General features: G+C 57.0%; 4 protein-coding genes across 8 annotated transcripts in view; all 4 read left to right on the top strand.

The window, feature by feature from the left end:
* Positions 1-3,389, top strand: part of PLEKHM2 (pleckstrin homology and RUN domain containing M2) — a 34,627-nt gene extending 31,238 nt beyond the window's left edge. For 2 of the 3 annotated variants that reach the window (XM_074377359.1, XM_074377358.1), the window contains 5 exons: positions 179-244; positions 922-1,081; positions 1,409-1,588; positions 1,674-1,790; positions 2,424-3,389. In XM_074377359.1, the coding sequence (XP_074233460.1) occupies positions 179-244; positions 922-1,081; positions 1,409-1,588; positions 1,674-1,790; positions 2,424-2,561 (661 nt within the window). In that variant the 3' untranslated portion in view covers positions 2,562-3,389. Of the gene's footprint in view, positions 1-178; positions 245-921; positions 1,082-1,408; positions 1,589-1,673; positions 1,791-2,423 lie in introns of those variants that run through there. The other variant, XR_012511438.1, reaches the window with a different exon arrangement.
* Positions 3,390-4,923: 1,534 nt separating this feature from the next.
* On the top strand, positions 4,924-8,791 carry SLC25A34 (solute carrier family 25 member 34). Its single transcript, XM_010957495.3, has 5 exons — positions 4,924-5,545; positions 6,096-6,161; positions 6,261-6,413; positions 6,835-6,969; positions 7,290-8,791. Exons 1-5 carry the CDS (start codon positions 5,168-5,170, stop codon positions 7,470-7,472), a joined length of 915 nt encoding a protein of 304 aa, XP_010955797.1. The 5' UTR covers positions 4,924-5,167; the 3' UTR covers positions 7,473-8,791.
* Positions 8,792-8,927: 136 nt separating this feature from the next.
* Positions 8,928-13,383, top strand: TMEM82 (transmembrane protein 82). 3 transcript variants are annotated; one of them, XM_010957493.3, is made up of 6 exons: positions 8,928-9,494; positions 9,636-9,708; positions 9,917-10,091; positions 10,737-11,154; positions 12,430-12,617; positions 12,963-13,383. In XM_010957493.3, exons 1-6 carry the CDS (start codon positions 9,407-9,409, stop codon positions 13,050-13,052), a joined length of 1,032 nt encoding a protein of 343 aa, XP_010955795.2. In that variant the 5' UTR covers positions 8,928-9,406; the 3' UTR covers positions 13,053-13,383. The 3 variants fall into 3 exon arrangements, with proteins under 3 accessions (XP_010955795.2, XP_010955796.1, XP_074233462.1); XM_010957494.3 differs by lacking the exon at positions 12,963-13,383 and adding an exon at positions 11,278-11,403 and having other exon boundaries at positions 12,430-12,566; XM_074377361.1 differs by lacking the exon at positions 12,963-13,383 and having other exon boundaries at positions 11,278-12,572.
* A 4,053-nt stretch (positions 13,384-17,436) lies between these two features.
* On the top strand, positions 17,437-21,002 carry LOC141579544 (leucine-rich repeat-containing protein 37B-like). Its single transcript, XM_074375969.1, is given in 7 exon segments — positions 17,437-17,442; positions 19,680-19,733; positions 19,735-19,765; positions 19,768-19,807; positions 19,950-20,034; positions 20,082-20,327; positions 20,378-21,002. Coding segments are annotated over 7 exon segments (951 nt in total). The 3' UTR covers positions 20,867-21,002.
* The last annotated feature ends 2,883 nt before the right edge of the window (positions 21,003-23,885 follow it).

Here is a 23,885-nt window from a genome sequence, read left to right as displayed (position 1 = left end):
TCCCTGCTGTCTGTGCAGTTTTCCACCCACTCCCTGCCGTAGAAGACAGGCCTCAGCCTCCTGGCCTCTGGGCCTGTGGGATTCAGGACCCAGCTTGGGGGGGTCCCTGGAGTCTGGGTTCCGCCTGGCCCCCAGTTCCTGGGATGGGCCTCACCCCTGCCACATTGTGCCCCTGCAGCAACGGGATCCTCTACCAGTACCCTGACCGGACTGACGTCACCCCCCTGCTCTCAGTGAACATGGGGTGAGTGTCGTGAGCGATGGGGGGGCCCATGTCGCTGCTTGAAGGCCAAGGCTCCGGCGGGGCCTGGGGCTCAGGGCTCCTGTTTTCCTTGGCTTTATTGTCTCTCCCTCTTGTCAGCTCCCGCCTTCAGCTCCACCCCCATCCGTAGCCCTGACTGGTGCCCCGGAGTCTGCTGAGTCCTAGGGGAGTGAGGGGATGGGAGAAGAAAGAGGATCTCCTTGCCTGGAAAGGATCCAGTCAGATAGGGCAGGCAGCCCCCTAGGCTAATAGGGGAGGCAGTCCTTTCCTGGGAAGCACCTGACCGGATGGGGAAGATGGATACACATGCTGGGAAGAAACATCAGGTGCAAAAGAGGGAACATGAATGAATGTGCCCTGATTCTGAGAGGGCGGGAGCCCAGAGCTGATTGTCAACCCCTGACCTGACCCTGTTTAGGTATCTAGAAGGATCCTGGCAATGTTTGAGATAAAAAGGTGTTACATAGAAAGAGGCGCAGCTGCCCGGCAGCTTTAAGCCTCTCCTGAGAGCCAGGGGTGTCTGGACCATCTTCCAGTGTCCTCCAGCCCTCGGGACTCTGGGGCAGGTGCCGTGTCAGCACGCCTCGAGCCAATCCCCAGGGCTCACCCCTGCCACCCCTGCCTCCTCGCTCCCATTTCACCCTCCTCCTCTGGCCCAGGGGGGAGCAGTGCGGTGGCTGTCGGAGATCCAACACCACGGATCGGCCCCACGCCTTCCAGGTCATCCTTGCAGACCGGCCCTGCCTGGAGCTGAGTGCGGATAGCGAGGCTGAGATGGCCGACTGGATGCAGCACCTCTGCCAGGCCGTGTCCAAAGGGGTGAGTGCTTCCTGCCTCCGCTGCTCAGCTGCTTCCTGACCCCACTCAGGACCCCCAGGATCTGTTCCCCAACCCACTCTAGTCGTGGAGCACCCTCTGAGGACCAAGACGGGACCTCCAGCCCAGGAGTGACCCCTGGAGCTTAGTGGCCTGACACCCCCACCATCACCCCTGTCTGCCCCTGCTCTCCTGAGGTGGGCGGAGCCTGCCTGACATCTGAGGGAGGAGCTGAGGGGCTGGTTGGCCCCTGGAGTGGGAATCCTGATGCAGATCAGCCATAGAGAGCTCTAGCTTGCCTCTCCCCTCCCCTCTGCCAATGCCCTTCAGGTCATCCCCCAGGGGGTAACTCCGAGCCCCTGTATCCCCTGCTGCCTGGTGATCACTGACGACTGCCTCTTCACATGCCACGAGGATTGCCAGACCAGCTTCTTCCGCTCCCTGGGCACCACCAAGTTGGCCGACATCAGTGCCGTCTCCACTGACCTGGGCAAGGAGTACTGTGTCTTGGTGAGCGATGGGGTGGCAGGCAATGGAGGCAGGCCCTGCGGAAGGAGCACTGTATCTGCTCATCTAGGGTCTCCGCTCCCCACAGGAGTTTTCCCAGGATAGCCAACAGCCCCTCCCTCCCTGGGTCATCTACTTGAGCTGCACATCTGAACTGGACCGATTCCTGTCTGCACTGAACTCCGGGTGGAAAACCATCTACCAGGTACCCGGCTGCCCTGCAGAGTGGAGCCATTCCCTGGGGAAGGGAGCCCTGCATGGCACAGATGGAGGCAGGAGTCGGGGGCCGGGGACAGACATGGACATGGAGGACCAAAGGGGCAAGACCCTGGCTCCCTGTGAGTCTGAGGCTAAAGCTGGGAGTAGAGCCCAGGAAACACCACTCCTGACCTTCTCAGCTCCCATCAAAAAGCAAGAATTAAGTGCTTATGCTGGGGCTAGAGCTGCACCCAGATGGTAGGGGCACAGGATTGGCAGGGCGCTCCTCCTCACCCAGAGCTTCCAGGCTGAGAAGGCACTCCTCAAATGCCTGGAAAGGTTGTGGTTTGAGCATGTGCTGTGCTGCCCCGCGGGAGCTCTGGACCAGCCCTGGGCACAGTTCCAGACATACTTTCAGGGGCAGAGCCTGCCTCCCCTGGCCTCCAAGAGCCAGGGCCTTCCCTGGAAGGAGGAGGTGCAGGGAGCACCACCCCATCGGCTTGCGCCCCTCCTGACCAGCAGGAGAACTCGGCAGCATGGATGTTGTTCCGGGGCAAGGTTGCACCTGGCATGGAGGGACCCCGGGCTCCCTGGGAGCTCTTTGCACAACGCTTACAGATCCCCTCCGTGGTCCCCGCAGGTGGACCTCCCCCACAAGGCCATCCAGGAAGCCTCCAACAAGAAGAAGTTCGAGGACGCCCTGAGCCTCATCCACAGCGCCTGGCAGCGGAGCGACAGCCTGTGCCGCGGCAGGGCCTCCCGTGACCCCTGGTGCTGAGGCGGAGCTGCCTGGCATCCCGGCGGGGCAGGAAAGTGGGGCACACTGAGCAGCACGCACTGTCATCGCCGTGTCACCAAGCTGCTCGGGGCCAGGCTCCCACCCCCGTCCCATGACGCACTCCGGCCCTGGGCGGCAGAACCGAGTGGGGCTCGAGACAGGGTCTCCCTCCCTGGGATCCAGAATGACTGCTCAACATCCTGAGCCTCCTGGCCGGCAGGTGGCAACTGGGAAGTGCTGGGGGCAGAGAGTCCGAGCCCTATGGGCTCTGCAGAGGCACGGCCTCCTCCCTGGAGCCTCTGCCTTCATCCACAAAGGGAGCCGAAGGACTGGGAGGCCGGACCGCCTTCTTCCTCCCCTGGGTCAGGGGCCCGGGCAGAGGCTTAGGCCGCCCTGGGGGCCCTGAGTGCCCGGCCATCCTTGTTCACGTTTGAACATTCACCCGGCTGGGAGGGAAGCTGGAACACCGAGATCTCAGTGCATGTCTTCTCACCAACTCCATCCCCAAGCACACGGCTGCCTGCCTTCCAGGGTCCGTAGGGGTGCAGGGGGCCGGGCTGGCCCTCCCTGGCCACCAGGAGGCCCTGCATGTCCACCTGGCAGTGTCCACAGGACCCAGGAATCAGGTCATCTCCTTTTGCTGGGAGCAAAGCAGAGAGAGGAAGGCTTGAGAGGAATAGAGCCTACCAGCCTGGTGTCCACATTGGTCCGTCTGACTGTCCCCTGCTTGGCTCGAACCGGGTCCTTCCCAAGACAGCCCTCTGGGGGAAGGGGTCAGGTGGTCTGGGTTTTGTTTTTTAAAATAAAATAGACATGTTATATTGCCAAGACTTGTCACTATCCCTTTTTGACCAGGGTGGAGGCAGTGGATTTCCAACCCTTCCTCTCAGGCCCCACGCCCATCATTTGTTCATTCCACAAATTGCTTTCCTGTCAGAGGCTCCATGCCCACACTGGGTACCAGATCACCCTCAGCTGCTCCCTCGCAACTGGCTCTCACTGTCTGGAGAAGCTTGGACCCTGGGAGCTTCTTGGCCTGAACTTTGCCCTCCCTCCTGTTCCCTGCGGTGGCCAGGGGAGGGCAGCCACCAGCTCCAGTTCCACTGCCAGGGCAGGGCACTCGTTCTGTTCCCCAGGTTCCCCAGCTCTGGCGGGGTGAGTGCCAGCCACTCGGGATAAACCCAGGAGAATCCAGGCTGAGCTGCTACCCTGGTGCTGACCAGAAGATGCCCAGCCTGCCAGGCCGGGGGGAGCTCTGAGGCCCTCGAGCCCTTCAGCACCGCAGCCACCAGGCCCTCACACCTGGGAGGAAAAGGGGTAGACCCAGGAAGAGGCAGGGGTGGAGGCTGCAGAGGTGGGGTTCCAGTCATGGCCGGCGGTTTTGACTGGGACTTGGGTGATGCAGGGTGGCCCTGGCAGGAGAGATGTGCCATGGGACAGAGGCCAACGTGGATAAAGTGGTGCTGGCCCCCTGCCTGAGCAGCCTGGCACCTGACGGTAGTGCCCAGGGGCAGGAGGTCCCTTCTCGCCAGGCACAAAGGGCCATTTTCAGGCATGGACCTCTGTTCCAGAGAACCACAGCCCAGGAGGGGCTCCCACCAGGAGAAGGGGCAGGAATAGGGGGCAAGACTAGGGGGCAAGTCCTTACCAGGCGAGTGACCAAAGCCACAAGGTCACTCCTTAAGACACAGTGGCCCTCATTTTTCCATCTCCTGCCCACCCAGGGGCCCCCAGGCAGGGAGGCTGTGGGCCACCTTTTATTGGGTGAAGCTCTGTGCTAGGCATGTTTTTCACACATCTGTAATCCTCCACAAAGAACTCCTGCAGTGGGTGTCCATAACCCCATCTTCTAAACAGACCGGGAGACAAACTCAGAGGAAGTGACTTGCCCAGTTCACACAAAATAGCAGGGCCTGGGATTCCAGGTCAGTTCCACAGGCCTCCCAAGCCCTTCTCCACCTCTGCTCTCACTGACAATGGGACCATAGACCATGGGAGCCAGACTGGAAGACAGGCCAGGAAAGGAGACATCACCCAGTGGCAGGGGCGGGAGGGGGCGGTTGCTGAGTTGCCGGGAGGAGGCTCCCACGCAGTTGCCTCCCGCCCAGGGCTCAGAGCTACAGTGATTGGCTAAGCCAGAGGCTGGGCAGGAGCCCCAGCACTTTGCCCCAGGGCCTGAGGAGAGGCTGGGGGACTTGTGGGACGGGAAGAGGCTGATTGGTACTTTCTGCCTGCCCCCAGTCTCCCTGGGGCCCAGGTGACCTTTCCCCCAGATCCCAGGGTCCAGGCCCTCCCTCTGCAGGGAAGTGTTGGGGACGGAGGCAGCTGGGATTGGTCCAGAGCCGGCAGGGGCGGGTCTCAGGCTCCGAGGAAGGCCCCAGTGCCAGCAGAGCAGGTGGACTCCCGAGATAGACCAGGGGCCGCCTGGCAGCTGATTGTCCTGTCTGACCCGGACTTCTGCCTTCCAGACATGGCCCCGGGTCCCCTCGATCCCCAGCCCTGTGGCCCTGCGGCCCTGCGAGGGTGAAGACAGCCTAAGCACCGCTACTCCAGGGCCAGTGCCCATGCCCCTGACCCGGGCATAGCCTGTCCCTGGTCCGGAAGTCATGGAGACAGTGGCCCCAGCTATGGACCTGGTGCTGGGTGCCTCGGCCTGTTGCCTGGCCTGTGTCTTCACCAACCCCCTGGAGGTGGTGAAGACGCGGCTGCAGCTGCAGGGGGAGCTGCAGGCCCGGGGCACCTACCCTCGGCACTACCGGGGCCTTATGGCTTCTATAGTCGCGGTGGCCCGTGCAGATGGGCTGTGTGGCCTGCAGAAGGGGCTGGCTGCTGGCCTCCTCTACCAGGGCCTCATGAACGGCGTCCGCTTCTACTGCTACAGCCTGGCATGCCAGGCTGGCCTCTCCCAGCAGCCGGGTGGCACGGTGGTCGCAGGTGCTGTGGCGGGTGCACTAGGAGCCATCGTGGGGAGCCCAGCTTACCTGGTGAGTGCCTGGGCGCTCCATCCTTCCCGACCCGGTGACCCAGCGCCCACGGGGGCTCTGCAGCTCCTGGGCTGGCCTCTGTGGGCCAGCTGGGTGGGGCCGGCTGGGTGGGGCCGGCTGGGTGGGGTTGCTCCCTGCAACGTCCTGGCCCAGGCCTGGAATCTGCCCCTTGGTCCCGAGCCGGGGGAGGGGGCAGAGGGTGGCAGGAGCTGTGCTGGCTCAAGCCCAATGTGGTCACTTGTCTTCCTGTGTGGCCTGTGCAAGTTAAGAGTGAGGGCCCCGTGTCCTAGCCTGGATGCGGAGCAGTCTCTCACAGGGTGAGCCGACAGACAGGCCGCTCAGTAACTTGTCCCAGGTCACTCCCAGGTGCAGACCCGGGCCAACTCCAGAGCCTCACCCCAGCCCTCCTCCACACTCCCCCTAAGCTGTGCAGTGGGTTCATGGAGGCACGGGTGTCAGGGCCCAGGGAGGGGTGCCCTCCACACACGCAGCTCGTCCACTCTCTCCTAAGCTTCCATCCTCAGGTCCTGTGTCACCTCTGCTCTCATAGGTCAAGACGCAGCTGCAGGCCCAGACAGTGGCCGCCATGGCCGTGGGGCACCAGCACCATCACCAGGTGGGGACCGTCACTACCCAGAGCTCCCTGGGCTGGGTGGGCTGAATGGGGTCCTGGGCTGGCAGTGGCTGCCTAGTGACCCCGTGCCTCTCCCCACAGAGCGTCCTGGGTGCCTTGGAGACCATCTGGCGGCAGCAGGGCCTGGCAGGGCTGTGGCGGGGTGTGGGTGGGGCCGTGCCCCGAGTCATGGTCGGCTCGGCCGCCCAGCTGGCCACCTTTGCCTCCGCCAAGGCCTGGGTGCAGGAGAAACAGGTGAGGGGCCCGGGATACCTGTGCCCACCCACATAGACACACCGGCGTAAGGAGGGCCTCCTGCCTCCTTCCTCCCTGTCTGTCTGGGCCCTCATCACCCTCCCACATCTCCAGCTGGACCCCATACAGGGAAGTCTAAGGGGTGGTGACAGACAGGGCCTCTTAAGAAAGCTGAGGGCCCCGGTTCTGCCCTCAAGGTCATGACCCTGGCCCTTGGGTCCAGCAAGATTAGGGGTCAGCTGTGAACTCAGAGGCTGTGAAGGAGCTCAGAGGGCTCAGGGGATGGGGAGTGTTGGAGGGGCCTTGTCTGCCCTCTTCCCCTAGCTCTTCTAGCCCCCAGGTACTGAGAAGACAGGGCAGGCACCACGGGGGGTTGGTTGAGGGCAGCTACAGGAGTCAGCAGCCTGTACTGTCCCCACAGTGGCTCCCGGAGGACAGCTGGCTGGTGGCCCTGGCTGGAGGCATGATCAGCAGCATAGCTGTGGTCGCAGTCATGACCCCCTTCGATGTGGTCAGCACACGCCTGTACAATCAGCCCGTGGATGGAGCGGGCAGGGTGAGCAGGGGACAGGGTTGGGGAGGGCATGGGAGCTGGAGAGCCCCACCCAACACACACACACACACACAGAGCCAGAGACATGCAGACATGTGAAATGCACCTGCGAGCCACTAGCCAAGCTGAGGCCCTGGCATGTGGCCTGGAGGAAGAGGTCCCCTTTTAACTTTCGCAGCCTAAAGGGCCACCTTTATGTAGTTTTCCCAGCTTGAGGGGAGTGCCTTTCCTGATGTGCCACAGAAGCCCTCACACAGACAGTCCCCATTGTGCCAGCCAGGGCCCCCGACCCCTGTAATGACATCTGCCTTGTGTCTCTCCAGGGCCAGCTGTATGGTGGCCTCGCCAACTGCCTGGTGAAGATCTGGCGGCAGGAGGGCCCTCTGGCGCTCTACAAGGGTCTGGGCCCCGCCTACCTGCGCCTGGGCCCCCACACCATCCTCAGCATGCTCTTCTGGGATGAGCTCCGGAAACTGGCCAGGCGGGGCCAGCACCAGGGCACCTAGGTGGCATCCTTCACTCCTGACACAGCTGGGCACTTGGCAGGAAGCGACAGCCCGCTCCAGCTGGGAATGGCCACCCCAGAGTGGGCCCAGGCCCAGGCCCTGCCACAGCTCAGGGAGAGTGTAGACAGCTGTGGTTAACCCAGCCCCACAGTCCACCCAGGGGCCAGCACATCCTCCCCAAATCATCACCCACTCCGTTCTCCAGAAAGTTCTCTTCCCTGTCCATCCTGGGTTACCTTATCCCGGAACCTTACTCACTGTTCTAATAACTGCTCCAGGGCGTGAACGTCACCATGAGCTGCACCCCTTACACGCCTCAGCTCGCTTAGTCCACACGGTATGAGACGGCAAAATTCTCTTACTGAGGAGGACGCCGAGGCTCAGAAGGGCGAAGTGCCATGACCAAAGCCACACAGCTTTGAAGGGGCAGAGCCGGGACTGGGGACTAAGCTCTGCCCAGCTGGACCTGTGCCCTTGGCAGGGGCCAGGACCATGGGGGCTGGAGTGCCCCCGGGGGATCCCCGTGCACTTGGGGAGGCCCTGGGGTGCACCGTGAAGCCGTAGTGTCTTAGTCTGCTAGGGCTGCCGTTAGAAAGGACCTCAGACTAGGCGGCGTAAACAGTTATTTTCGCACAATTCTGGAGGCTAGATGGCTGAGAGCAAGGTGTCAGCAGGGTTGGTTTCCTCTGAGGCCTCTCTCCTTGGCTTACAAGTGGCCATCTTCTCCCTGTGTCCCTCTGTGCATGTCTGTGTCCTAAACTCTTCTTCTCAGGACACCGTCACATTGGATGAGGGCCCACCCGAATAACCTCATGTTAACCTAATTACTTCCTTAGAGCCTGTCTCCAAACACTGTCACATTCTGAGGCACTGGAGATGAGAATTTCAACACAGAGTTTGGGGTGGTGGAGGGGACACAATTCAGCCCATCAGCTGAGGGCTTTTCCTGAGGGTCCCCGGGACGCTCAGCACTGTCGGCATTTGCACAAATCCTCACAACAACTCTGAAAGCTCCTGAGGTGCCTGTTGCTCAGATGGGCAGCCCGAGGCCCAGGGAAGGGACGTGACTTGCCCAAGTTGTAGAGCTGGGTGTCCTCATCCCAGGCCCTCTCCCCAAGCTGCAGCCATACTCCCTCCATGGGCGTGTCCCGAGGCTGGCACTGACCTTTGTTCAGAAGTGGACACCAAGTCCCTGAAAGGGCAGGACTGGCTGAGATAAAGCAGCCTGACTAACTTGCCTGCCACACCCCATGTTTGTAAAGAGCTGCTCCCCAGGGGCCCCCATTGCACACTCCAAATAAAGTTTTCTATTTTGTCTACTTCAACGACTCCCCTCTGCTGGCAGCCTCAGTCTCCCAACCCTGAACCCCCACCCTGGTCTCTCTCTCAGTCTGGGAAAGGAGAATCCAGAAGAATTGGGGCAGGCCAGCCCCGCCGCTCAGGCCCATGTGAGGCCTGCCACCTAGTGGACACGGGGAGGATGGTCAAGACCGGCTGCATAGCGGCAGAGGAGGGGGGCGCCCAGAGCTGGATCCCAACCCCAGGCTGGTGGGGGATAGAAACCCCCCTCCCCCACTTCAGGCTGAGAGGTAGAACTCAGACCAGAGGCTAGAGGAGAACAGATGAGGCCTGGGACCTCAGGAAGGTGCCATGTGGCAAGTGTGAGAAAAGTTGGCACCAGACTTAAGCAGGACAGAGACCAGCCCACCCAGAGATGCCCTCACCCCATGCTGCCAATTGGGGAGCATCTAGGAGGCAGTCAGCCCTGTGACCTGGGAGGCTCTTAGCCCCTAGGTCTCCTCCCCTCCCCTGCCTTTCCCTAGGCTTTGACCCTTCCTAGCCCCTCCCCTCCCCTCCTGGACACCTTTGCCCGGGGCGGTGACTGTGACGGTGCAGACCTGGCCAGGGGCTGGGGCTGGATCCCAGCGGCCGCCATGTTCTCCCTGCTCTCCCTCCCCTCCTGGCTCCCCAGTCTCCCCTCCCTCGAGTGGGTCTCTGGCCTCCCCGATGTCCTCCTGCAAGGTGAGCACCTCCCTGATCTCACTCCCTCCAGGGCACCTGCTCAGGGCAGGGCGGACCCCTCCCACGTGGATCCCCCACACCGAGGCTGCCCCCTCCTCTAACCCTACGAAGCACGCCTACCCTCCCTACTGCCCCTGTCAGGCCTCGTCGGGGCCTGTGGAGTCTCGGTCCTGAACAACCTCCTGAAGGTCTACTTCTTCGTGGTCTGTGCCAAGTGAGTGCCCACCTCCCCGGCCCACTCCCAGACCCCCAGTCCGCCCTCCCACCAGCCCACATTGCAACTCTAGCCTCCAAGGGGAGACTGGGGGGAAGAGACCACCCCTTCCCTCTCTGCCAGGGTGTGGCTGGGGGCACCAGGACCCCCTACCATGGCTGAGGCTAGTGGTTCTGCCCCTCTGCCCGCTCCCCCTCTGCCCCCACAGCAACCCGGAGCGGCAGCTCGAAAAGGAGCGACTGCGGGCCAGGTGGGCCTCGCTGGAGACCGTGCACCTGGCAGGGCTGGCTCTGATCCTGACCGTCGTGGGGGTCCGGGTGGCTGCTTTTGTGGTGCTCGAGTTCTCCCTCCGGTCTGTCTCCACACTGCTTTCCCTGGACAAGGTGAGACCATGGGGCAGTGGTGGCTGAGGACTGCCTGGCCCTAGGGCCTAGTTTTCACCCCAGAACATGGGAAACTGGGCCCAATTGTGATGGCCGAAGCCAAGTCTCCACTCAGAGTGGACACATCCCTAGTCCACAAAGGTAATAGCAGCAGCTCCTGGGTGTCCAGAGCTTCCCACGAGCCAGGCACTGCGCTAGGTGCTCTGAGTGCATCATCTCGTCCTCACAACCGCAGGCGTGAAGGTTTGCTGTGATGCCCATTTCACAGATAGGAAACTGAGGCTCAGAGAGGGTAAGTGGCTTGTCTGTGGTCAACAACCAGCAAGCAGTAGAGCCGGGCTTTGAACCCAGGTCATCATGGCTCTGAGCCACTACCCTTCAGCAAGCAAGCACATAGGCCTCAAGTCATAATCATGATTGAAATTAAGCTGAAAGAAACGTTCCCATTAGGGCCTGACCTGAAGTCAGCGTTTCCTCTTTGGAAATGATCCCTGAGGTCCCTTCAGGCTCCAGCCGAATGGAGCCTGAAGTGGAGCGTGGAGTGCTGAGTGGAGCATCTGTACCTTGACACCCTCTTGGTCCTCCCACGGCGAGGAGTGGCCTGAGCCCCCGCCATCGTGGCCCTTCTTCTGCCACCTCCCCCAGGGCTCCCGGGGCTCCGAGAAGCTGCAGCTGTACCTCGTGTGCCAGTACTCACTGGGCTGTGGGCTGACCTGTGGCCTGAGCTTCCTGCAGGAGGGTGCCCCTCACCGCACGCTGAACCTGCTGCTGGGCGTCGGGCTGGCCGCGCTGCTCAGCACTGGCGCCCGGCGCCTCCGCCAGCACGTCTGCCAGCTCTACGAGCTGCACAGCGGCCAGCGGTACTGCGGGGTCTGCCTGGGCCTGCTGGCCGGCGCTCACAGCCTCCCCCGGCTGCTGGGCCGCGCCCTGGCCATGACCTTTGCCGTGGGCAATCTGGCGGCTGTGGCCCTCATCAACCGGGACTTCCTGACCACCTCAGAGGCCGTGCGCTTCTGGATGCCGCTCACCATCTGCTACACACTGCTGGTCATCTACATGCAGGGTAAGGGCCGCGGCCAGGGGTTCATCCACCCGGCACTCACGTCCCACTGCCTGACCCGGGCCCAGAGCTGTGTCAGGCCGTGGGGAGGCCGATGACAGTCAAATCCCGCCCCTGCCATCCTAGAGCACCCAGCCCAGTGGCAGGGCCCATGCGGTGGGGCTGCTCAGAGAAGAGTACAGTGCAAAGGGGCGCCCTGGAGGACAGTGCTTGAATTGGGCCTTGAAGGATAAACAGGAGCCCCTGAGAGAGGTGAGAAGGGAAAGGAGATCCTGGCAGAGGGAACCGTTTATGCCAAATCCCAGAGGTAAGACAAGTCAGGGCAGCATCAAACAGCTGAAACAGTGGGAGTGTCGTTGTCACCCGAGGCCCCGGGAGGAGATGAGGCTGGCAGGGCTCACAGGGGCCTGATGGAGAGCTGTCATCAGCCAAGTGAGGCAGTCTGATGAGAAAGCGTTGCAGGGTTTTAAGCAGGGAAGAGTGACCTGGGCAGATCTGAGCTGTAGGAGGAGCCACCTGGCTGCAGGGTAAGGATGGGATGGAAGAGTCAGGACAAGGAAGGGCAATCAGGCTGAGAGCGAGAGCAGCAGGTACAAAGGCCCTGAGGCGGGAATAAGCCTAGCATGCTTGATGAACAACAAGAAAACCAGGATGGCTGAGGGTAATGAGCAAGGGGGACCAAGTTCAAGATGAGATGAGGCTGAAGTCAGATGGAGCAGGACCTCCAAAGGTAAGGAGTTTGGAGTCAAGTCCCACTCTAAATGCAGTGGGAAGTCCTGGGAGGATTATAAGCAGAGGAATGATTTCATCTCATTAGTGTGTTTAGAAGGCCACAGCTGCTGAGTACACACTGAGTTGTAGAGTCAGGACCAGGAGCCGGGAGCCCAGCGAGGAGGCTGCTGCAAGAGAAGCAAGTGGCTGGACCCACATCTGTTGGCAGAAAGAGGCCGCAGGGCTTACTGTTGGATCAGACCTAGGGGTGCAGGGAAGAGAGGCGTCAGGGTGACTCCTGCAACGGGAGGCTGGCTGCTCTGTTCTGACGGCAGGAGGAGGCGGGTGGGCAGTGAGGCCTGGGAAGAGGAAATGCCTGGTGCCCTGGGGTTGCTTAGAGCTGGAGTAGAGCTAGAAGGAAGAGGGGGCACTGCCTGGGGAGGGGAAGGTTCCCACTGAGGAAAGTGGGTCAGGGAGCTGGGAGGTCCAGGCCCCGACACAGTTGGACCTCAGGGTGGGGCCCCAGGTCCCGGGCAGGCAGACGGTGACGGGCACCTGTCTCCCCAGAGGAGCAGCGGCAGCACCCCGGCCTGCAGAGCCAGGTCCACACGGTGCTGGTGCGCATGGGCGGCCTCTTCGTGCTGCTGCTGACGGTGGGCCGCTGGCTGGACCTCCTGGGCATCCTTGTCTCCCTGCTGGGCGAGCTCTGGTGCCTGGTGGGCATCCGCACCCTGTTAGATCTCTGCCAGATGCAGGTGGGCACCCCCACCCGGTGCAGCCCCCAGACACAAAAGCCCTGCTCCAGACAGCCCTGGGAGCCTCAACAAGTTTAAGAAGAGCTGGGGTGACCTCTCTTGGAGTTGGGGGGTGGAGGGAGCTGGTATCCCCTCTCCCACTTGGTGTTAAGTTTTGACCCCTTGGTAACCAGGATCACTAGGAATGGGGCAACTGAGGGACACCCCCACCCCATCCATATCCCACTCTATCCTGTGCCCCAGAGGCCCCAAAGGGGAGAAAGGTCCTAGCTAATTTGAGGCCTGAGACCCTCCCTACGGGTGGGGAATTGAGTCCTCCATCCTTTTCTCCCTGCCTTCTTTCAGGATTTTCCACCCCAGAGGCCTTTGGTTTCAGCTCCAAGCCCACCCTGGCCCTCTGCACCTGCCCAGCCCCCAGGGATGACCCCCTCCTGACTGGCCTCAGCAAAGACTTGGAATTTCTCAGGCCTAAGGACCTGGAGACCTTGACCCCAGGATGCTGCCTGCAGGCAGAATGGCAGGGCTGGCCCCCACCTGGAGCACTGGGGGCCCCCAGGAGGGGAGGATGTGGGGCTGGGACCCTCAGAGGGTGGGGGCACCTGAAGGCCACTGGGTTAACTCTCTTTTTCTCAGGGCAGGCAATGGATACAGCAGGCCTGCCTTCCCAGAGGACTTGGGGGACAGAAGAAAACTGTATCCTCAGAAGTTTTCCCCTTTACCGGCCTCCCTTGCCCTCTGCACGAATAATAAAGATGATTTTCTCAGATTTCTTTTAGAATCATGAACACATAGAGAGATAAAGAGGCTTTTCTTAGGCTACAAATCTCTTCTGGCTGGGGCTGGCCGTGGGGTATGTGCTGGGCTGGGTCCCTGGGGGTCAGGAATTTAATAATGAAGTAGCTGAGGTTATGGGAATGCGGGGGTGTGGATGGACACACGGTCTGGCACCCACTTGCCGCCTTGGGTGGATGATGCCCGTATCCTGTCCCATCCTAGGCTGAGAAACAACTGAAGGGACCACGATACTAAAAAGGCCTCAATCAGTGCCTTTGGGTCCCCAGCCTCCGACCCTGACATGAGGATCCTTCTCATCTCAGCCCTATTCAGTCTCCTATCTCTGCAGGGCCCAGCTCATGAAGGCCACAGAGTGTATGGGAAAAGGTTGGGTACCAGCTCCTCTGCTTACCCGCTGTGTGACCTTGGGTGGGCTGCTGCCCCTCTCTGAGCCTGTTAGAAGAAAAACTGTCATGTGTTGGGTGCTTATCTCATTTCATTTTGACATCAGCCACAAGAGGCAGGTACTGTTATCTCTTTTTTCAGATTCAGAAACTGAGGCTCACAAAGGTTAAGTAACTTGCTCAAGAGCACACGATGAGTCAGTGGCAAAGCTGGGATTTGAATTCAGGTAGTCTGACTTTCCAGAGTTCAAGTGCTTCTTCTCGTTGAAGAATTGGGGCCAGGGAAACTAACAGAGGTGGGCATGAAAAATGTGGCAGGTCCATTCTTGGCAGGTTCTGGAATGTGGTTCCAGCCCCCTTTTACCCAGGTAATCCTGGGGCTCCATCACAGCCATATTCTGTGGCTCAGGCAGCCAGCCACAGGGCAGTTTGGCTTCATGAGAATTGAGGGCCCCAGCTTAGGGGTCCTCTCCCAGGAGGGATCCCACAGGGCAAAGCCTCCCAGCCAGGAAGCTTCCAAAGGGATCGTGCAGGTCAGGCTGTCTGGAAGAGGCAAGGGAGGCACCAGGGAGGAGGTGGGACCTGGTGAAGGTTCTTGGAGGATTCCAGGTTCTGATGGGTCCCACTTCTCAGCAAAGGCCACCATGGTCACACAAAGGCTCCTGCTTTGGGGCAGACTCTGCCCCAGGATTCCACTCCCCACCCTGGGGCGTGCCTGAGATACAGGGACAGGCAGGCCCAAGACTGGACGTGGTGGTTTCAGCCCATTTCTCCAGGAACAGCCACCCGACCGATAGCTCGAGCCCCACTTCTGATCCTTCGCTCTCTGTCCTACCCCCAGGAGGGGTCTCAGCCCCAGAGTAGCTGAGGTGGGGGAAATGCCTGTGGGTGCCCCCTCCCCCAACCCAGGACCCAGCCCCCTCTGCCTGGGAATGTGCTTGGTTCCCTCTGGGCAGGAAACTTGCCCCAGTCTAGGAGGAAATGGCTCAGTTAGGTGGGCACAGGGCCAGCCTCTTGCCAGACCCAGACTGAGCACTGGGTTCCAGCTCCGGCCTGATGTTTTTGCTGGAAGGTTCCCTGGCCTCCCCACACCCAGCATAGCCTGGGACCCAGTGGGGACAGGGCTGGGAGGAGACTGGACTGGGCAGAACTTTCCTTTTTATGGGCACAAGGACCATTTTCCAAACAAAAATTGGGCCATATGGTCTAGAATAGGATTCTTATCTATTAAATCATTTTTGTGAAAAGTCTGACAAGGGTATAAAAATTAGATCATTCTAAGTAAGGCATTTTAGGCCTGAAGTCCAGACAGCAGAGGAAATCAAAAAGGTAAAGTCTGGAACAGGGACATGAAGCTCACCTTGTTCTCTCGGATCCCAAACCAGCATCCTTCTGAAGAGGTGGGAGACCAGAGCCCCCAGTACTTGCTAAGAGGTGATGGTAAACTCTGGAGCAGCTGGGACCGGGGTGAGCCTGCCTCCTCCCTCCTGAGCCCCCTACTTGTGGCTTTTCTGAGCTATGTATGGCATTGTCCCTTTGAGTGTCCTGCGTTTCGTCCCCTATTACTGAACATCTGCATGAGGCCAGGCTCTGGGGCAGGCACTGGGGATGAGCAGGAGGCACTGGTGCTAGGAGAAAAAAAACAAAGCTGGGTAAAGGGGATGGGGTGACGGGGGCTAGGGAGGGTGTATTTGTTATCTACAGCTGCATAACAAATGACCCCAAAGCTTGGCAGCTGAAAACAACAGACATTTATTGCCTCACTTTTTCTGTGGGTTGGGAAGCTGGCTGCAGCTTGGCTGGGTCCTCTGGCTCAAGGTCTCTCATTGGCCACAGTCAAGGTGTCAGCTGAGGCTTTGGTGTCATCTTAAGGCTCAACCAGGGCCATATTCACTTTTAAGCTCTCTCACATGGTTGTTGAGAGGATTCAGTTTCTCAGGAGCTATTGGATCAATGGAAGCAGTTCCTCCCTGGCTGTTGGCTAGGGGTCTCCCTCAGTTCCTTGCCACGTGGGTCTCTCCATGGGGCAGCCCACAGGACGGCAACTGGCTTCATCAGAGCCAGCAAGTGACGGAGAGAGAGAAGACAGATGTCACAGTCTTTGTCACCGAGTGTTTAAAGCCACATGACAATGTTTTTGCTGTATTCTGTTGGTTAGAAGCAAGTCGCTGGGTCTAGCCCACCCCTGAGAGGAAGGGATTACACAAGGGCATGGCAGAGGGTGAGGGTCCTCCGGGGCCTTTTTGGAAGTTGCTGGGGGAGGAATGCCTCAGACTGAGAGAACAGCACGAGCAAAGGCCCCCAGGTGGGAACAAGCTGGGAGAATTTTCAGAACAGCAGGAAATGTAGCATGGCTGGAATGCCTGACAGAGGATGGAGTGGCAGTAATGAGGTCACAGAGGTGGGCGGGGACCAGAATCACTCAGGGCCATGGGCAGCGTTAGGACTTCAGAGTCCTGTGGTGGGCCGCCAGCGGAGGATTTGCACACGGAGCTGACGTAATCTGACTTTCATTTTTATAGGATTCCTCTCCTTGCTTTTTTTTTAGAATAGATCATATAGAAATAGTAAGCCTGTGTGGAAGTATTTGAAATAACCCTGGAGAGATGATGGGGGCTTGGACTAAGGTGGTAGCCATGGAGGTAGCCAGAGGGGTTGGATTCTGAACATATTTTAAAAAGTTGATAGGATTTCCCAATCAATTAGATGTGGGCTTAAGAGGAAGAGAGGAATCTGGGGGAGCTCTTAGATTTTTGTCCTAAACAACCGGGTGAATGAGATGGGGACCTCCGAGTGCAGAGCAGGGTTACCTGACACAGGTATGGTCAGCACTGATGGAGGGTCCAGGTGCTGTGAGGTGTGTGATGTGGTCTGGGGTCCAGAGAGTCCTTGCTGAGGAACAGTTGTGGGCACCAAATTCTGAAGGTTGAGGGGGAGTTTCCAGGCTATGGGGGAAGAGGGGTGAAGTCCAGGCAGGTCTTTCTTTGTTTTTTCCCTTCTTTTTTAAAATACAGTCCCACACACTTTTATGTATTTATTTATCCCCTTAACAGAGGCACTGGGGATCGAACCCCAGACCTCATGCACACCAAGCACATGCTCTACCCCTGGGCTATAGCCCCCATCCCCAAGGTCTTAAGACTCCTGAGTGGCCTGAGGGGCAGAGGGAGGGTCAGGGTGGCTGGAGCAGAGGGCTTGAGGGGCACAGTGGAGGGAAATGCTGCCGCAGAGGTGGGCTAGGGCTGGATCACCCAGGACACCAGAGAGGTTTGGCATTTTCCCCAGGAGCAGCAGGAGCCACAGAAGCAGCATGGGGGCTGGCGATGACCACATGCTGCTTTAGCGGGATGGTCAGGCCGGCTTGGAGAATGGACTATACGGAGTAAGGGCCAGGTGAATCCAATTTTAAGGGCCCCCATTAGGAACAAGAAATTCGTATGAAAATGAATACTGATTAAGAATGAGAAAGAAAAGCACGACAAATTGCCAGAACCCTGGAGATTTAGGTCTGTTCTTCTGACATCTCTCTGGACAAAATGCCAGAAACACTTAAAGGAAAATGTTTCCTGAGTGTAAACTGGCTGCTCTTCCCTCCTAGAACACTCCATAGCTCCCAGTGACCCCTAGTCCTCACAGGGGCCATGCGAGTGAGAGGCTTGAGCCTAAATTTCACTAACTTCACAGTAAGCCCACCTCCAGTGAAGAGAGAAGTGGGGAGGCCAGCTGGGGACCATGGCAGGGCCTAGACCACTTCACACTTCTGTAAGGAGAGGTCTCGGAGATAGCGGCGCTCACTGCCAGAGAGCAGTGGGTGTTGGACAGATGTTGCCGGGGTGGAGGCTTGCAGTGGGGATCGGGGCTCAGGATGGGCCTGGGATCAATGAGGGAACAGGGCCCTGGCCCTGGCAAGCAGCAGGCAGGCTCAGGGACCCTCCAAATTAAGTGACACCAGGATTTCCACCCTCTGCCCAGAGAAGGGGCTCTGACCTTCAAGGCCTGGGTCAAGGAGGGGCCTTTCTAACTTGCTGAGACCCATGGCCCCTCCAAGGCCCACCCCATGCTTCCAGCCTCTCACTTTGAAGCCTATGATGATTTGCTAAGTGAGTGGCCTGCCGGTGGGAACCAGCGGGTCCAGCCAGAGCCGGCTCAGGCCCCTGGACCTGGAGGGGATTAAAAGCCAGACGATGTTATCACAGCCAGGTCTGGAGACTGGGCCCTGCCTGGCCCAAGGGCACACAGGCCTGAGAGTGGGAAACTCCGTAAGGCTGGAACTGTGGTTCAGTTAGTTCTTTCATTGATTTTTCTTTTCTTTTTTTTTTTAACATTGTTCTGGCTATCTACTTTTTTTTTTTTTAAGTATAGTTGATTTACAAGCTTGCGTTAGTTTCTGGTGGACAGCATAGTGATTCAGCTATACATATATATATTCTTTTTCATTATAGGTTATTACAAGATATTGAATATAGGACCTTGTTGTTTTGTTTTTTTTCCCAAAATCAACAAAGTTTATTGTTTCACCCGCAAACCGGAAGAAAGGTTTAGTTCAGCATCGACAACTTGCCGAAGTTGTTATTGGAACTACAGGCCATGTTGGGAAAAAAAACCTCAGGATCTACACAAACAGTTGCAAGACGATTATCTAGAATCCAGTATGGATGTCTTTTATCCGGAGGAGAGCCTACCTTTGTGTTTTGTGGGAAGCCCAGATCAACTTCCAGAGCACTGAAGTTGCTTCATCCCTGCGGGAGGCCCAAACTCATCGTCCGGAGCCCACTGAGGAGGCTGACTCTTCACCCCAGCAAGTGGCCCTTGCTCAAAATCCACAGACCCCTGAGAAGGTTGAACCTTTTCCGCCCCAGGCAGAGGCCCAGGCGCAGCGTCCAGAGACCACTGAAGAGATAGAACCACCTCCGCTTCAGCAGGGGCTCGGTCTCAGCCTTCAGGGACCCCTGAGGGAGTGGGCACTTCAGTCCCTCAGGGGGAGGGAGGGCTTCAGGAGGCTTTAGTTCAATAATTAACACATCATGAGATGAACGTTCCAAATCAGAATGAAGCTCAGCAGTCAGACCTGCACAGGGTCACTGTTAACCCTCTGGATCTGGCACTTACTCTAACTCCAGAGGTCACAAATGCGGTTGAAACTTCTCCGGTTCAGCAGGAGGCCCCTTCTCAGCCTTCAGAGCGCCCTGAGTATGAATCTTCTCTACTCCAGCAAGAGGCCCCAGTGCAAGTTCTGGGGTTCCCTACTGAGAATGTACCTCAATTTCCAGCAAGTGATGAGGTAGCAGCTCGACCTGGAATTAAGTATCAAGCTCATTCCAACTTGTCCAATGTTACACTTAAACCGGTGGATTTGGAACTTAGGATCGATCACTCCAGAGCCTACTAAGGAAGGTGAATTTACTATACAGCCCAGCAGGAGGCGCTGCCTCAGCCTCTGAGTATTCTGTGGAGGCAGAACCTTCTCCAGCCCAGCAGGATGCCATGGGTCAGCCTCCAGAGCCTCTTGAGGAAGCTGAGACTTCTGCAAGCAAACAGGGACAACCAGCGCAGCCTTATGAGCCTAATGGGGAAGTTGTACCCTTTTCAACCCAGCAGGAGACCCAAGCTCAGTCTACAGAGCATCCTGAGGAGGTGAAACCAGTCACCCAGCAGGAAACCCCAGCAGGAAACCCCAGCAGGAGACCCCAGCTCAGCTGTTAGAGTCTTTTGGAGAAGCTGAAACTTCTCCAACCCAGGAGAAGCTCAATCTCCAGGGCTCCCTAATGCGGCAGCATCTTTTCCAACCCAGCAGGAGACCCCAGCTCCGTCTCCAGCAGAGGTAGAATCTTCTGCAACTTTGCAGGAGCAATGAGCTCAGCCTCCAGAGCCTTCTTCTGGGGAGGTGGAACCTTCTCCAACTCAACAGGAAAAGCCAGCTCAACCTCCAGAGCATCAGTGAAGTGACAGCTTCAACTCCAAGTCACCACCAGCTCAGCATTCAAACTTATCCAGTGTCACTGGCAAACCTGAGTGCCGTTAACAGCAGAATCCACTACAGAGGTGGGACCTTCTCCAAATCAGCACAAGGCTTCAGTTCAGCCCTCAGCGCCCCTTACTAATAATGTGGGATTTTCTACAACCCAGCATGAGGCCTCCAACCGGCCTCCACCAGACCTCCACAGCCACCTGAGGAAGTTAAGTTGAACATTTGCCAGTTCAACAGGAGGCTTCAGCTCAATTTCCAGAACCTGTTGCACGTGAGAAAACTTCAACACAACAGGAGGCCCCAACTCAGTATCCATAGCATCCAGACGAAGAAGTTAAACTGCCTGCAACCTGGCGGGAAAGCACAGCTCAGCATCCAGAGTCTCCTGCTGAGGCTGAACCCTCTCCAGCTCATTCTCAAGAGAATGATGTGACAACAGTTTCTTCTCCAGGCCAGGATCAAGCTCAGTCTCTGCAGAGGTCCAGTGTCACTGTTAAACCTGTGGATCTCGCATTTACCGTAACTCCAGGGTCCACAAATGAAGTTGAAACTTCTCCACCCCAATAAGAGGCCTCAGTCTACCATGTCCCCTGAGCAGTTGGAACCTTTATTAGGAGGCTCCGGATCAGCATCCAGCCCCCTCTGAAAATGCTGAACCTTCTCCAGTCCAGCATGAGCACCCAACTCAGCCTCCAGAGTCTTCTACAGATGTTGCAGCTCAACCTCCAGTACATAATGAGGTGACATTCTCACCTGTAGGTCCAAATGGAGCTCAGCATCCAGTGATGCCTAAGATCACAGTTAAACCCCTGGATCTAGCAGTTATCATAACTCCAGAGCCTATAAGGAGGCTGAAAATTCTCCAGAGCAGCAGGAGGACTCTGCTCCTTTTCCATTTTCCCCCAAGCACGTTGAATTTTCTCCAGTCCAGCCCAAGCATCCTTCTCAGTCTCCAGAGTCCCGCCCTTTCATGGCATGTCCTACACCGAGTAAAAGTCCAGGTCCCCGTGTTTCAGGTGTTGTCCTCACCTCACTTGACTTCTGCCCTTTCTGTTCCCTCTGGGCTTCTGTGCTCTCACGGATATAGCTTCGGCTTTCCGTAGGTCATTATCCCACGCCGCCTTGGACACCTTTACTTCTTGCTGCTCACTGAGAAGCTTCATCAGGAGGCCTGTTCTGGAGACGAGCTTGGCACAGGCCAGCTTCACGAAGGTCTCAGAGCAGTCCATTTTCAAAGTCTGCACCACATGAGAAATGAGCCTTCTCACGTCATCATTGGGGATGAGGGACCGTAGCTGCTGGTTTAGCTGAATTTCGTCACCCAAGGATGAAAGCCCTGGGAAAGTGAAGCCAGTGGGCTTAGAGGGTACTTCAGTGCCCATGTTGTGGTTTTATTCCCATTGTGTTTCGTGGGTGTTTATCTATTTCACATACAGTAATTTGTATCTGCTAATCCCAAACTCCTAATTTATCCCTCCCCCCTTCCCCTTTGGTAACCATAAGTCTGTTTTCTATGTCTGTGAGTCTGTTCTGTTTATTAAATAAGTTCATTTGTATCATATTTTAGATTCCACATATAAGTGATATCATATGATATTTGTCTTTCTCAGTATGATTTATTTCACTTAGTATGATCATCTCTAGGTCCATCCATGTTGCTGCAAATGGCATTATTTCATTCTTTTTTATGGCTGAGTAGTATTCCATTGTATACATATATACCACAACTTCTTTATCCAGTCATCTGTCATTGGACGTTTAGGTTGCTTCCACGTCTTGGCTATTGTAAATAGTGCTGCTGTGAACATTGGGGTGCAGGTATCTTTGCAAATTAGAGTTTTCTCCAGATGCATGCCCAGGAGGGGGACTGCTGGAGGATATGGTAACTTTAGTTTTTTAAGGAACCTCTGTACTGTTTTTCTATAGTGGCTGCACCAATTTACATTCTCACCAGCAGTGTAGGAGGGTTCCCTTTTCTCCACACCAGACTACCTAAGTTTGAATGAAGCTTACTATCTGAGATGACCTTAAGCAAGTTGCTGCCTGTGCCTCAGTTTCCCCATTTGTTGAGAAGACCAAACAGGATGATGGAGGTAGGGCACTTAGATCAGAGCCTGACTGTGGCCTCTAGTGCCCCCCACCCTCTGAAGGGACTGCAACTCAGTCTCAGCCAAGCCCTTCTGATGTGAAGGGCCCTGAACACATTTGGGTAAGGGTACTGGGAAGGAAGCACTGGCTCAGGCAGGAGAAGCAGGAACAGATCTCAGGGGAGGAAGAGACTGAAGAGGCCCCCCACCTCCCCCATCCTGTCCACCAGACTGCTCCCCACATAGAGAAAGATGATGCACATTTATATTTTATTTGCAAAGAGCTGCATGAGGAATTATAACCCTGTGCTATGCATTTTTCTTACATCATTTTCCCCCAGCCTTCAGGACAACTTTATAAGGAGTTGATTGTTCTTTTCTCTATCTTCCCAGGAGAAAACTCAAAGTTCAGGGAAATTGACTTGCTCAAGGTCACAGAGCTAATAAGTGGGGGAGCCAAGATCCAGGTTCAAGGGGATCTGACTCCAAATCCCAAGTTCTTTACTTTACTACTTCTCATGTAATTTGCCTCAAGACCCTCTACTCCTACTTGTGCATTTTGTCAGAATTACTGAGACCCTTCTATGTGCCAAGCACTGTGCTGGGCACTGGAGACACAGCAAGTAGTAAGATACAGCCCTGCTGCCAGTCTGGTGGGTAAAACATACTGTTTCAACCCAGCAGCCTTGAGATGAATTGATAGGATTCACATGTCTCCTGACATGTGGAATCAGGGCAGGCTTCTTAAAAGTGGTGACAGTGGTACAGAATTTGCCAGGAGGAAGAGGTTATCCAGACCAATGGAGTCTCACCAGTACTCATCATGATTCTGCTTAAACAACAGAAATAGTTTTAACTAGTTGAAGAAAAAAGCAAGAAAAAAAAATGCATTGGCTCCAGAGATCCAGAGGAAGGACTTCAGGCATGGCTGGATCCAGCAGCTTAAGTGATGGAAATCAGTTATCTATCCTTCTCTATCATCTTTGCTCTGCTGTCCTCTGTTCTGGTCCAAGTATTAGCAACAGTAGTGCTAAGCTTGCATCCTGCCAATCTGGAAAAATACGGCTTCTTTCTACTTAGTTCCAGCAAGCACTGAGAGGGGTGTGGCTCCCCAAACAAAAACCGGGAAAGTGATGCTAGCTGACAGGAACCATGTCTCTCAGATTCTCCAGTGGAACCAAGTCTTCCTTACCTTCAGCACTTTGTCCATCTCACTATAACAACCCCAAACCTCTGTCCTCTGAATGATGGGAGGAGGAAAAGAGCTCACCTGAACACCTGCTAAGCACCAGGCACATTGTTCCACACTCATCCCAACAAATCCTCACAATGAGTCCATGCGGAGGCACTGCTACCCTGGGTTACAAGAGGAAACTGAGGTTCAGAGAGAAGTGATTTGCCCAAGGTAACAGGCTGGCAAATGACACAGCTGGAATCACTCACAGATACTGATGTTACTCATATCTGTACTTGCCCCCTACACCTTCCCCTGCTACAGTGTGCTGGGGCTCCCACGGCTCTGTACTGCTGCACCCCTGCCCAGCCACTAGCACAGGGCCCTACACACAGTAGGTGCTCAGGAAATAAGTGTGGAACTGACCTGACTCCAGGCAGGCCGAGTGGAGGATGCAGGAAAGGGCAAGGGCAGAACCAGGACTGGGAGGCCCAGCAGGTTGAGGCTGAGGTTGAGGCTGTTTGCCAAGGGGTAGACCCCCCCATCCCCAACCAGATGTCTAATTTCATGCAGGTGCACATCTGGGCACCCCGAGGCTGGGGCTGACAGCTCCGCTCTGACCTGGCCGAAGTGGAGCTAGTCAAAGGGAAGGGCGACCGGATGAATGGATGCCTTCCTCTCATGGGGTTTCTGGCTCCCTGGTGGCTGCAGCTCATGGAGCCTCAGAGGAAAATCACACAGGGGGAGACACCTCCATGCCACTCTCCCCAGGCCTGATCCAGGATCCAGCTGCAGAGCAAAGAGACTGTGTGAGCAGAGCGCTCTGGAAACCAGGCAAGAGGGATGTGGGAACAGCCAGCG

This window comes from Camelus bactrianus, chromosome 13 (assembly GCF_048773025.1).
Source record: "Camelus bactrianus isolate YW-2024 breed Bactrian camel chromosome 13, ASM4877302v1, whole genome shotgun sequence".
Taxonomy (NCBI): Eukaryota; Metazoa; Chordata; class Mammalia; order Artiodactyla; family Camelidae; genus Camelus; species Camelus bactrianus.
The sequence above is the reverse complement of the archived record's forward strand: the minus strand, read 5'-3'. Positions and strand labels throughout refer to the sequence as shown.